Source organism: Balearica regulorum, chromosome 2 (genome assembly GCF_011004875.1).
Source record: "Balearica regulorum gibbericeps isolate bBalReg1 chromosome 2, bBalReg1.pri, whole genome shotgun sequence".
NCBI lineage: Eukaryota > Metazoa > Chordata > Aves > Gruiformes > Gruidae > Balearica > Balearica regulorum.
In genome coordinates this window covers 118,497,180-118,511,826 of record NC_046185.1, presented here as the reverse complement: position 1 = coordinate 118,511,826, position 14,647 = coordinate 118,497,180, and the positions used below count along the sequence as shown (strand labels likewise).

Sequence of the window (14,647 nt, the reverse complement as noted above, 5' to 3'; positions counted from 1 at the left end):
ACAAACAAGATGGAGACTCCCTTTTTATGAGGAGTCACATGGAAAAGACGAGGAGTAATGAGTACAAGTTACTCCTGGGGAGATTCCAATTGGACACAAGAGGAAAATTTTCCACAGTGAGAACAATCAGCTATTGGAATAATGTCCCCAGGGAAGCGGTGGATTCCCCAACATTGGACACTTTTAAGATTCAGCTGGGCAGGGTGCTGGGCTGTCTTATCTAGGTCATGCTTTTGCCAAGAAACATTGGACCAGATGATCCTTGAGGTCCCTTCCAACCTGGTATTCTATGATTCTAAGCACAAGCACAAAGCACTATTTTGCACAGACTTGGCAAAATGGTAGACCAAATCTTTAGGCAGCGTAAATCAGCATGGCTCCATCGATTTCCGAGGTGCTTTCCTGAGACTGACTACTGGTGTATAAGTCAGCATGTATTTATAAAAAAGAACTAAATAAAAACAACCCACATCACCTTGCTGTCTGCTGAAACATTAGGTGTAGATATTCTTTAAGCAAATCCATTTAAAGGATACTTTGAATTCAACGTAGAAATGGAGGCAACAGAGAAATAAGTGATTAATACAACATAGCTAAGCCATTAAATCCCTATGCCTAACTCACAGCAGGTCCTTGATTTTGCCAGCATCCAGGTTCCCTCCTCATCCCCAAGCCCAGCCTTCAAGACACGGACTTTTAGAACAGATAGGAAATTCTTCCAACAAAAAAAACCCCTCATCTCCTTACACAGGCACTAGAAATTGCAATAAAACTGATGCCATACAAGTTTCTTAGTTCTCACTGACTGCAGAAGCGGCTGAAGCACCCCAGGCACCTGGGCTCACGTCCGTCTACATTGGGCAACTTCTCCCATCCTGGGCGTACAGGTCTGTGTCTAATTCAATTTGCATTCACTTAGCAGAAGCAGAGCAGCCACAACACACGACTGAGGGACCAAAACTCTCAGACAAGGGATTAGGGCATTTGCCTTGCACAGAAGTAGCAGTGGTGTCTATAAGCTCCAGATCTACACGATTCAGAGCAGGTCCCTCAGCCTGGATTTCCCAAACCCCAGACAAGCATCCCAGCCACCACTGTCCCAGCATTTTTAGTTCACTCTACCAAAATATCAGCTTTTGGTCAGCACTGTTGTCACCAAAGATGCTGGCCCCTAAAAAGGTGCTGGGAGCAGAGGTAGGAACAGACAATGCTGCTCCTGGACCTGGCAGAGACAATGCTTCCATTTGCTTCTTCAGATCCCTCCCTGGCCATGGTCAGAGACTGCTAATATTGCTGTTTCCAAAATAAGTTCTTACTCTACCCAGTTTGCATTCTCACCCTGGCCTATTTAGCAGGGAAATATCTTAATAATGGTGTTATGAATTTTTGGGATAAGAGATAGCAATTTAATAAAAACAAGAATTTGGTTCCTGCTTAGAAATCTCTACCAGGAAGAACATGCTCTCAATCAAGCCGTGGCATCAAAAGGAATAGACGATGTAACTACTGAAATGCTATCAAAAGGCAATGTGTTGCTGATAGTCTCAAGCATGCCAGAGCATGCAAATCTCTACAGAAAGACAGGCTCATGAAACCAAAGGCAGGAGGTAAAAACTGCAAGTAAACATGGGTAAAGCACAAATCTGGGAATTAGAAGACCAAAGTTGAAGACCTTTGTTGCCCTTCTCAAGCTCATGGTTTAACACTCTTCAGGCTCTGTTTCCCTGTAGCAAAGCAAGAATAAAGCTAGATTTCTCCCAGGGCACATTTTGCTTATATTTCCCCATAGAAATACAAAATAGATGAGCAGAACTATTCTGGTAACTTAAAATACCACACACCGGAAACTATTTTAGCATAACTCAACAAGACAAAAGCTTGCGTCTCAGGCAATCCCCAGAGGGACACCGAGCTTAGCAGGTCAAAAGGCAGGCCTTTCAAATCCCTTTCGTATGCATAAAGGCATGAGGTTCAGAGAAAACTCTTTAAAATTCCATAAAGCCAAAGAAAACAAACAGTCTGGTGCTTGGGGGAGACAGGGATAGGGTTCAGGTTGGAAATAGCAGGTACAATCAGCATTTCTCTCTGTCACGTAGAGAGAACACTAACATCCTTTTTTTTTTCAAAGAAAAGGAGGAATTCAGAACTCCAGCCCAAACTAAAGGCTTAGGCTATATAGTCTAGATTAAATAGTGTAATTTAAAACAGTCACAGCCCCTCCTTCATGCCCTACAGAACAGTTTCCATTAGCTCACAAGTGCGTGATATTTTTCAGTAATCATAAGATCTTTCGGGCTGAAGGCACACCTGAGGATGTCTCTGGTCCAAACCCCTGCTCAAAATGGGGTCCAAGCCAAGTTCAGACTAGGTTGCTTAGGACCTCGTCCATTTGGTCTTAATAAATGCAAACAGATTGTTCTTTCTTTCTCTTCAATGGCTAAAACAAGTTAATATTGGTTTTGACAAGAGTCCTGCAGTCATAGCAAGCAACTACAAACCAGAAGGCACATTATTAAGCCAAAAGCATGACTATGTAGTGGCACTGTAAATGAGCACTTGCTAACAAATTGCCCCAGGAACAGGCCAGTGCAGTTAGAGGAAAAAGCAACAACAAAACCCAAAATCCATTCTGCATTCCACATAGAAGGTTAATATTTTAATCAACATTACTTTGTCTTCCTTAAATAACCTATCTTTCTATCTTTTACATTTGGATCTTCGTGGCAATGTACTTCACCTGGTCTCAAACTCATGCAACAGTGATTTAACAAATTAAGTTCCTGTAATAAAAGTCTCCAGTTAAAGCAGCAGCCAAAGAACTGGACCAGTGCCTATGTGCTTCATAAAATTTAAAACATCAGCCTAAATTTAATTCTTGTTACACTATCACATGAGTCAAGTTTAACAGCAGGGGGGTCAGCAATAACATTAAGGCTAATCTGCCCAGTGAACATTATAACATTTCTTAGATATTTGCCAGGAGCAGAAGTTTTGCCAGCCTAACCCCAGCCTGCCTCAGCTGCTGGAAGATCATGATTTGTCCCAGGTGGTAACTCAGCCCAAGCTGATGGAAAAGGTTGCCTGCACACACCTGCATTCAATTTTTGTTTCAAAGTTTCACAAAAAAATCCAGTTTCATTGCAATACTGAAAACCTCATCCATACTAGCTCAGTTTTAGTTTTAACACTGGATTTACCCAACTGAATCCTCCAGGAGATGAAGTCAACATAAATGTTTGTAAGCACAAAAGAATACAGATGTGCTACTGTCCTGGTCATACGGTAGAAGAGGCATATAGATATGTTTTACATTATACACGTAATGCTGGACATGAAGTTCCAGAGCACCCAGCCCTGCCAGAACTTACTGAATTTGTTATACTTTGAACAAAAGAAGATATATATACATATGTGTATACTCACACATATATATGGCCACATATATATAGGTGTATATATGTATACACACAAATTAATAACAGTAAAAAATTATCCTCTTACATCTCTAAACAGAGGGAGCTTTCTCACAAATCATCTAAAGACAATAAATGTACCAGAAGATACTCAGTGACTGTAAATAAAAGCAATAACTTTTCATAAGCCAGTTATATCAGCAACACACCCTGGACTGGTAAAGGATAGACCTTTATCTATCATTACATTTTTCTCAGTATTTAATAATACACGGTCATTTTTAATAATAAACATGGAAAAAACTAACACTTCAAAAGCACATAACTCATTGGGGATTTTCTTCCCTTGCCACTTACTAAGTATTTAATTTGTTCATGAGACAAAAAGGCAAAAGTTTCCACTAAACTTAGGGAATATTTTGCTATGAATGACAATCTAACAAGATTTTCCTCAACACATGCTGGCCTGTTGCCTTGAGATTTGATAATAAAGTACATTGGTAGTACATTTAAGGAAAGAAACATCATGAAAACAAATTAAAAATTTAGAGAGACACCCCAGAAGTTTTTCTTCAGACCGACAAGGACTCCAGGTACCTCTAAAACAGATCTTTCCAACATCAGTAGAATTACACCAGAAACCAACAGGGTATCATTTCTTGCCTTGGGTGCCATAAAAGACTCAGACTCACCAAGTTTCTGAAACTATGCCTAACATAGAGTATTTACATGGCATGGCTGAAGTCAGTTGGATTACTTTAGCTGCCTGAAAACAAATTACTACACACTTGCCTATCTTTAGCTCCATATCTAAATACTTTTCTATGATTATGTTGAATTACTGACCTCAGATCATAGTCTCAGCCCTTCTGCACAGACTGCCTAACTTGCAGAGCTCAGCTGTGATGAATGCATCATCATCTCACCCTGTTAGGAAATAACAAGTTTATTTCCTTCCAGCCCCTCTCCCAGTAGTTTGGGGCTTTTCCTAAAGATATCTGTGATAAGTGACTGTAAAATTTCCTCAGGCTAATACTCCTAAGTGATTTTTCAAATCTGTTTTTGTTACCAAGCAGGAATTTCAACCCCACCTCTATTCTGTTACACACAGGCGATTCAAATTAAAAAAAGGAAAAAGAAAGAAAACATAACCTTCAATAGCAGGATGTTTAGTAATAGTCATTAAAAAAAGAGACAGAATATAGAAAGTATTCTATTAAGGACTTACACAACATGAAAATAACACTTCTATTCTGCTTTTTGAGGCTGTAGCTCCAATTCTACCTAAGAGAGCAGAAGATAAAGATATCAGGTTTTAATACCCAACATAATTTTTCTTGATTTAACACAACAAAACGGGGAGAGCCAGACTCTGCTACAGCCACCCTGGGGCATGTCACTGGCTTGCTGGACCCTACCCAGAGGGCTGGAAAAGAAAAAAATGGAAAAGGCAGCAGCAACCAGGGAGGAGAGAAAACAAGAGGCAAAAATTCCTCATGGACTCTCTCTGCTGTGCACCCTAAGGAAGTTATCCCTGAGTACTGCACCCCTCCCAGCACTGGTTATTTCTGCTGGTACCAGGGGCTGCACCGTGAGGAGGTGCACGGTGCAAGGAGCTGCACCGTGACGTTTTCTGGAGGCTGAAAACCTGAAAGGTTTGAATCCAGAGGCAATCACAGAAACCATAAATCTGTTCTGATTAGTCATCTCCTGTGATACTTTTGGAAAACATTTCCATTGCCATCCTCAACCAGATTTTTCCCCAAGTTTCCCAAAAGCACGCACACCTCCTAAGGAAAGTCACCCGGCTTGAAGAGAAGCTACTGACACAGGCGTCCCCCCTGCAGTGCCGTGCGGTGGTGCATCTGAGATTTGGAGCCTTCAAAAGGTTCAGGCAGAATGCAAAATTGTATTTGGCTCTTGTAAAAGAAACCAGTGGCTGACCCAGGAAGCTGCGCGGAGAGGAGGGCATGACCTGATGGAAGGGATGTGCCTGCCCTTCATCCTCACTTCTGCCAGTTTGGCCCTAAGCTTCCCAACAGGACAACATTTTAGTTGAATGATATTTCATATAAGAAAAAAAAAAAGCGCAAAACTTTGGTTTGGGGTTTTGATGTTCTGGTTTTTGGGGGAGTTTTAATGTTTCAATAAGAAAATCTTTGGGTTTAAAATGCAGATTGTGTTTAACATAAGCGTCCTTTTTTCCATTCAGTTTTTCTGTTTGACACCCCCCTTAAAGAGCCAGTTATCACTCAGCCAGGTGAGCATTTTATTCTCTTAATAAAATAGGTATGGCACCACCAGAGTCATTGGGTGTGAAACGCAGTGGTGCTTTATAAATGTGGAGACTGGTCTCTAGGGGGTTACGGCAAGCATAAAACGGACTTTTGTTAAATGAAGTATTTTAACTCAGTACCACGTCTGATCTGCCACACCAGATTTCTTTCTGAATCAGATGCTAATGAAACCTCTGCTGACTCAGTAATGAGACAGAAAGCAGACACAGCGTGAAGGAAAAAAATAAATACCAGTTTCACCCAGTGCAAGCTCCCATTCCTTTATCAAGCCTCTGCCAGAAGAGATGGTGAATCTGCTGAAACGGAGCAATTTGCTATGCAAAGTGGCTGCCACAAGAGGGAGGTCCCATTGCATTGCAGCTGGGTTGGGCTCACCTCAGCTGCATGCAGCATCACCCACCGCTTCCAGCCCCCTGCCATGAAAGCCTGGTAGCCATCCACTTCTGGTTCTCGAGCCCATCTTGCACGTGAAGGATGCCATCCCCCTGAAACACTCTCCCTTCCCCTACCACCTCACCCCATCTCTTCCCTGCCCATGGAGAAGCTGTCCAGGGCCAAGGGCTAAAAGACATTTTGATTGTAAGTCACTTCTGAACTGGGCCAGATCTCGGCGAGGTAGGAGTATGCTAGGAGCATATCAGAGGTGAGCAATGCTACCTTCTTAGGAGCAGAAGGGAGGTACAACTCTTGTAAGTAGTATCCGTTCATCGCTCAGGGAGTAACTGAGACTGAGGCAAAGGGAGACACAGGTTACTGTGGCACAACTTGAATTTATTAAAGAATCCCTTAGAATGCCTAATCATCGTATTCCTCTTCCCCAGACAAATTGCTTCTGTTCTGTCTTAGCTCGCTCTCATGCTATGTGAGTTTTGCGCACTATCATGATGCGTTTTACTCTTTTTAAAAGCTTACACGGAAAACCTAAGAAAAAATTAATGCAAAGCATTTCATTAATATGGCTTTACATTTCTAACTATGGCACAGGAGCATGTTTTGTTTTTTTCCCAATAGAAATCAACTGTGTGTAGAGCCTTGAGATTATTTTAAACAGAGATCCTACATCTGACTTCCAGTCACCCCTCGCCTCTCGTCTTCTGACACAGACAGGGACCTTCACAGAGACCTTCTGACTCTGCAAGTGCTTTACGGTGAGACCCCTTGAAGTCCGGCGCATCACTGAGCCCGTGATCTAGCAGAAGCGTTAGGGTTATTTGGCACAAACCCATGGCTAGTGTAACTTGTCAGAGCCTCGTGGAAGTCAGTAAAGCTTTGAAGGGCTTGCAGCAGTGGAGGGTCTGGCTTGTGCAGATGCAGGCAAAGCTCCTCTGGGAGTTTTGTGTGTTTTCGGAAGAGGTTAAAAGCATGCAAGCTCCTCCTGCCGTGATTGGATTGTCAGGCAGCTTTCCATCTGTCTTTCTATGTTAAAAAGAAATCTTGTTTTTCAGGCAAAGAGATTCTAGACAAAAGGGAAAGGATTTTTTCCCACAGGAATCCTCTCAGACCCAGAACAAAAGAGGGGGAAATCCAGCAGCAGCATCCCCTCCGTGTCTGCCAGGGCTGGACACGAGGCAGCAAAAAAGATTCAACGCCAGTGAAGGATGTTCTTCTCCTGATCTTCTCATACTGTGCCCTTCATTGCTGGCCTTTTGGGCACCTCCTCCAAAGCTCAGAGGACCATGCTGGAATTTCCCTTCCAGACCAGGGCTGAGCAGGTGTGTACAGTAGGAATGAACCCCACCAAAACTGTTTCTCCACAACAAAATGTTCCTCTTCTACTCCAGAATTTGTGCAAAACCCCTTCTCTCCTCCTGGGTTTCCACATGCATTCTTCCCTATATTCTCTTCTTTTCCTTGGAAACTTCACAGCCTTTTGGACTTCATTAACTCTTCAGATAGGGAGTGATGGGTTGAAAAAAAATGTTGTGCAGTGTCTGTTCCCTACAAAGAGTGTTGGAGATGGGTGGAGGTTTCTGTTTCTGGCTAGAAATTAAAATGGTTTTCCCAACGCCGCTTAGTTACTCACGCAGTGCCAGGACCACAGGGCCATGGTGCACACACCACTTTTCAGATGAACGAGAGCCTCCTGCCCTCAAAACCTGTCAAGGCCAGCGATGGGAAGGGATGATACAGGAGCAACAAACACCGCCAAACACTTGCATGCCGTGTTCGGAGAGCACTGACAGGCTGCGTGGATCCAGGATGGCTCTAAGCATGTGCTTAGCCTGAGATGTGGACTTGGTGAAGATGGCAGCAAGCTGGCAGACACGGGCTTGTGTTTTGCCCTAGGCTGGAGTTTTAATGACGGCAGTGTTTCCCATAAGGCTGTTGCTAAAGGAGTGCTCTATTCTCACACAGCTGGGCAATATAAGCATAATTAAAAAAAAAAATTAATAATTTATTACCAGCTTCAACATGATAAGAAATAATGGAAGACTGAGGAGCTGTATCCTGTGATTGATCTGACGTTCAAAGATATCTCTCCAGGCTGGCACAGCTCCAGGACCTGCCAGTGCACATCCTCCCCCTTTTTTGGTTAATTCTCCCTGACAGGCCACCTGAATTAGCAGCCCTCTGGCACTAATTGTTCTTCAGCGAAAACACAGACTAACAGCATGTAGAGATCTTGTTGTGCTCCTTCCTGGGAAACTCCCAGCTGTGCCTTGAGGCGTGAGCTGAGGGAAAGCGGAAGAGAGAACACTATGAAATAACAGGAAGAAAGAAATTTAAAAAGCAATGGCTCTGCCTCCAGGGACCTATCGTGCACCCCACCATGGGTTGGGATTATTCAGATAAAGGTTATTTTCATGGGCAAAGCACGAGCTGGCAAGGCACTAAGTTGAGCATCCCAAACATGAGATTAGTCTCGCACAATTTCTTCCAGTGGGACTTCATCGTCCTTACAAGTAACTAATGCTCGTGCTGCACAAACAGCGTAGGACATGTATTTGGCACCGTTTTACTGCCTCCAGCCATAGTCCAGACCCTCTGTTCTGTGTGGGAGCCAAAGGATTATTTTCAGAGACTGCAAAGAGCTGAGAAATTTCTTTGCCAGGTTATGTTAAAATAATGAGACTGTCTACCCATGTGTTTGCAGTGAACACTGCTGACGAGTCCTTACTTTCTGAGCCTTTCCATGCTTCTCTGTCAGAGGTCACTCCAGACCCTTACACCAAAGTACAGAGAAATACTATGGCATTGCAGAGATTACATGAGGGCAAGGATAACCTCTGCAGACATATATGTTCAGGTTAACATGTAGCCCATGCTGGATTTCCATGGTTTAGTTGGAAATTTTTTTTTGGCAAAGTAAACCCCAGATTTTGGTCAAAAGCCAGATTGGATCACAGCTGAGCTGGATCCAGCTTTATGAAGCATGCCTGAGAGACCCTGGAAAACACGATTATGTTATTTTTTGAAAAAAAAAATTAGTTTTCTTTAACAGTCAGACAGAACCAAGTCAGTGTTGGGAAGCGATCTCTAACTTTTAAATGTCTGTCTCAGATAAATCATTAGTGAGCTCTGGCAATTTGTGAGTTTTAGGCCCTCATCAAAACATCCACACACAGATCAGGTATTATTGCTATTGTTGAAAAACATTCTCAAGTAAAGATTACTTATAGATGGGATGAATATTGAATAAATGTAATCCATGGATTAATTAGCTAAAGACCTATGTTAATCAGAAAGCAAGAAAGGGAGAAACACTAGCTCATTAAGCATTTAGAAGCATGTTGTGTGTGCTTCCAGGATTCAGTTACCCTCTCTCCATAACACAAACTGCTTTTTATTTAACACTTGGAGGTGTGTGAGAAGTCCAATGTCCTCATATGTTAAAACTCAAAACCGTCAAATTATCTAGCATTAGTCACCAACGTGAGGAGAAACAAGCTAAATAATTTTGTCCTAATATAGGACAAAAAATTAGCGCTACAACTCCACAAATTGCTCGCACTCTGCGTACAAAGTCTGACATTTACATAAGTAATAGCTGGATTCGTGGTCGTGCATTACTTATTCATACCTTGTGTGGAATAACTCAAAGGTAAAAGACTAATCCATTAATCCCCCCTGATCCATAATCCTAAGAAATCAAAAACCCTGCAAGACACTTTATCCTCTTAGGAAAATCAGGCTCATAAGCTGAGGACGGCAGCGTGCTGGATGCTGAAGAACGGCAGCATTTCCCCGTTGTATGGCTATGCAGGCTCAGGTCAGCCCTATTTCAGAGCTATTTCGGGATCTGTCATCTGTTTGATGCACACCCACGGGCACGAGCAGTCGGCGTGTGCAACCTCTCTTACAGCACGCGAGGTGTCTCGTTGCTCTCCCAGGCCTGCCATCCTTGGGGTTGTTGCAAAGTTTTTGTATATGTTACTTTTAACTAAGCAGCTTCTATCTTCAAGGAAAGACAGGTGTCAAAAGGACATAATGAAGTATGGGTTTTTTACTTCAAATGCAGCATTTTATAGAATATTCCACCTTAAGTTTTTCCATTAATATTTCTTTGTTGCATATAAACTGCTATATGGTTTTTTCTTTAAACTTTCTGGTTTTGACCAACAGTCTTTAGTGTCCAGCCCACCTGAAGTGCACTACAAATGCAATATCACACAGGTAAAAACAGGTACAGCGAGATCTCCACCAGCCTGATTCTGGGGAGAAATTACAGATGTCTAAGCACTTACCAAAAATCATAATAGGCAAACAAGTCTGGCAAGTCTGTGGTTTGGCCTAACCATGCTGCACTTTTTCTTGGTCTCAGCTTGCATGACACCACTTTGTTACACTGAATGCTGCTCCTGGATGCTCCCCAGGCTCACCTGCCCAGCCTGTCTTCTCCATCGCACCCTCTGGCCCTACCTGGACCACCTCAAACGTGATGGTGGCTCTGCCTCTCCCCCCAAGGACATGTGCCACAAAGGACAAAGACCCCGAGGTTTGTCATCATCCTTGTGTGGCTGCACATCAGCCTCAGGTGGACCCTCGTTTCTGGAGGAGGAAGACAGCATTACCTGGGGTGGGTTATTTTGTTTGTGCTGATCTTGAGGCTCTAAGGCAAAGGGAGCAGCAGATCATACAGAAGGTGGTTTGTTGTACCATAGGTCAAGTCTGAAAGGTAATATAGGGGTTTCTCCTAAAGAATATGGCACTTTGGCAGCCACTTAACCTTCTTTGTTAGGAAATAATTGCCACCTGTTATGCACCTCCCTCCTCTCTGTGTGATGGAGTCCAGCGAAGCTGGCAGTGTGAAAGATAACGATCTGTACCCATGCCAGGGTAAAATGTTGCCACCCAGCCTGTAAGAGTGCAGATTTGTCAGGGTCAATCTTACTACTTTTGACAGTGTAGGTACGGGGGGAAACAACATCCAAACAGAGCTTACTGCAAATACCTTCAGCCACTAAACAGCCATACCGATGCGCTGTCTCTCGAGTGCTGCGCAGTACAGCCACCATTCCTGCTCTGCCCCATACACCGAGACCCCTCAGCTACCACCTCCTCCATCGGTGCGGCGTGATCTCCACCCCATGCGGCAAGGAGTGCCACGTGGGTGCCACGGATTTCCTCCGAATTTGTTGTGCCCTGGGCTCCTGTGACTGCATGAACAACCATCACAACCTTGCCACCACCTCCATGAACAGGAGTGCAGATTACAAAATCAAAGGATGGGAGTTTTGGCTTGGAGCAGGAGGCCAGGGGTACTATCCAGCCGCACATTTTGGTACATCGGCACCCCATGAGCTGCCGTTCTGAGAGGCAGAGTATTTCTCAGGAAGCAGGTATATGATGGGCATCCATGCCCCTTTCGCCTCTTACCACCTGATTCTCCAGAAACCTGGTTTTCACTTAACAAGAAAAATGAAATCCCTAGATCCTCTGTTTGGGAAAGAGATGCTTAGGGCTGAGGCTTGAGGCAACTGAAGTAGCCTGCAGACAATCCGTTCCAGTAGCCTCCAGCAACTGCAAATTGCTCCGTTTTGCCTGGAGCAGTATTAATGCAACGACATTTGGAACAACTTTTCAACCTGCCACATTGACATATAGGGTTATAGGTGAAACTTGTTCACTGGGAAGACCTTCAAAGACCACTACTGCTGTCTTCAGCCCCAGTCAGACCCACTGGTGTGGGGAACACACAGTGGAAATGCCCTGTGTAATGAACTTGTTGGGTTAGAGTTGTTAATAATGTATGGGCATATGCCATACATTATGTATTTAGCTCAGGCAAGCTGAGCTAAAGTCAAAGGCAGATCACACAATCCATGGGATTGGACTTAAAATAGTTGAAAGGTGCCTTTGGACCAAAATTCAGCACTCAAAAAGAAGCAGAGAGTCTCCTGTTCAGGTCGGCACCTCCTCGGGTGCTGCACTGGACCCAGACCAGGAGTCATCTGCAAGAGTACGAGGGTGCCTCAAGTTGGTCTCCACAACACTCCTCTCTTTCGGGAGGGAAGGGGGGGGAATTAACTGTCTCTCTGCCAACACTTAGAGAAAAGGCTTTGTGTACTGTCACCACGCCAGGTCCCCAAAGGATGCCCACGCAACCCAGGGGTCTGTCGCAGACTTCATGGATGACACGAGGTCACTTTCCTCTTCGGAAACTGTTCCTGCGCAATCCGCGTGCTCATGGGAGAAACCCTGCGCTGGGGATGTACCAGGTCGCTGAGGAAGCTACAGCTGGGGCAGATACTGCAGGTTTTACACCAGAGATTGCTCAGACAGACCTATACTTGGCCCATTGAAAGACTGCAAGCTGCAAGCATGAAATACAATACTTTGCGGTACTAAAGGACCTTCCGAATGAGGGTCTCGCATTAATTAATTAAGCCTCAGAGCACCTAGAAAGAAAATCTATCCTATTTTACCAGCAAGTGCAATGAGTATGCTAAGGTCACACAGAATAGAGGAGCAAAGGAAAGAGAGATCCTGGTGTCCTGACTCCTGACTCCTTGCTGCATCTATTAGCTCATGAGTCCCCTACAAAGAACGCACATGGAGGACAAAAGGTGACCCACAGCCGTGCCCCAAGGGGCACCGCACTGAGAGGTTTAATAAGTGCAGGAGAATGGCTAACAGGGTTACACAGATTGACACAGGTCAGTAAAGAATATGGCATTAAGAAAATTGATCCTTTCAAAGCCTCCAGCCACATGCTTATGTCAGAACCAGACGTGACTTGTGTCTGTGTTTCATACGATACCACCAAGTATCCACCAAAGGGCTTTCCTTCATGTTTAAATAATGAAATGCAATGTAATGCCAACAGGTGCTTTTTCACAGGGAGAAGGGAGCCGAAGGGAAAGTGTTTGGGTGGGCTGAGGCAGAGCCCAGGTTTTCCCTGCCTCTCCCACCCCTCCCTGCCTCCCCTGCCCGCATGGCTCACAAGCAGGAGGTCACCGGCGGCTGGATGTGTCCGTCTGTCTGCAGTGCCCAGGAGACAAGCACATGGGCACTGGAAGAGAGAGTAACCTGTATATAACTGGGGTGCGCGTGCACAGTGTAGCGGCTACGGTATCTGTGCAAAAGACGGGAGGCTCTCATGGGGAAGAAAAAGAAATGTGCTTTACAGGTCATCATGGAAGATGGTTGGTATCACTATGAGATCATTTCAGTTTGGATGATGCCAAATACTTGAGAAAATGTCTCATGACTTTCCAAGCACATCATTTTGCATCTCTCAAAGATCATGCAATTTCAGTTTGCTCATGCAGGGAACTTTTGTCAATTTGCCAAACTAAAGTAAATATTAAGAGTGTCACTCTAGGAAAAGAATATAATGTATAAACAACAAGGGACGTTCTGCCAAGCTCAGCTGGCACTTAAGGACTAGCTGTGTAAAGCATCGCGTGTGTAAATCCCAGCAACAAATGCAATTACTCTTTGTTCTTTGTCTTGCAGCCGGAATAGAGATTGATGGACAAGTCGAAAGTGACACAGAGAGTGAAGGTAACGTAGAGATTAAAAAATGCTGTCTTGTTTGAAATACAGGAGGTAATACCTGTCCTTTTTCTCTCTGGCTTGTGACTTGCTCTGCAACAGGAACCATTTAATGAGCTACTTGTGAGCAAGCAGATTTTTCCCTTGAGGTCTGACTTATAATAGTGATATGTAAACTACCATTATTAAGCAGTCTGTCCCCTTTCATCCACGCTCCTAGAGTAGGAGGCTGTCAGAGCCCCTGTCCCTTGGCAGTCATCCCTACTAAACCAGGCATGACAGTAAAGCATCACCCTATGCGGGGCTGGGACTGCTTTGCACCGCACCGAGGTCCCGCTTGCCCTCCCTGTAATGCTTGCTTAAACCATAACACGCTGGTATCTTGATTAATCGTGACCACGAGAAGATAAAAATGAAAATGGATTGGAGGCAGACTGACGGCTGTTAGGAAATCAGAAAGAGCCAGTGACAGGATTAAAAACAGCTTTAACCCTGTGTTTTTAGTAAATAAAAAGAAATAGCTAAAGGGTAAGATTATAACACTAAATAAAGAGAGATAGCAAAGAGGCAAGATCATAACAGCGCTGGATAGGTGATATGATTGTAGACGCCACTGCAAAATTGGCTCACGGCCATGTCTGTACAATCCATAAAATATGAGAAAGTAATTAGCAAATGACTGGGATTTTTTTTTTTTTTTAAATCATATCCACCTTTCCCATACAGGCAAACAAGGAAATAAGATAAAAATAACAAATGAATGCTCCACATTTAAGCTAATATTTGATAGCTTGCAAATTAAAACTGTGATGGTTGCCCAAAATGAACATTTTCCTAAAGTGAGTAGCTGTTCCTTTGACCTAGATCACTAACTGAAATTTAGCTGAGATGCACCATTCTATAGTAACTGAAACCTACCTAATGGCTCTTGAGAAATAAGTTGAAAGCTCCTTCTTATTCCCAGTGACAAGTGTGACAACCACCGCCTACTAATTTTTT

General features: G+C 43.8%; 1 protein-coding gene across 1 annotated transcript in view; it reads left to right on the top strand.

Annotated features, from left to right (window-relative positions):
- Nucleotides 1-13,250: 13,250 nt before the first annotated feature.
- Nucleotides 13,251-14,647, top strand: part of TMC2 (transmembrane channel like 2) — a 32,497-nt gene continuing 31,100 nt past the window's right edge. Inside the window, exons 1-2 of the mRNA XM_075747135.1 lie at nt 13,251-13,296; nt 13,610-13,657. Of these exons, the coding sequence (XP_075603250.1) occupies nt 13,251-13,296; nt 13,610-13,657 (94 nt within the window). The remainder of the gene's footprint in view (nt 13,297-13,609; nt 13,658-14,647) is intronic.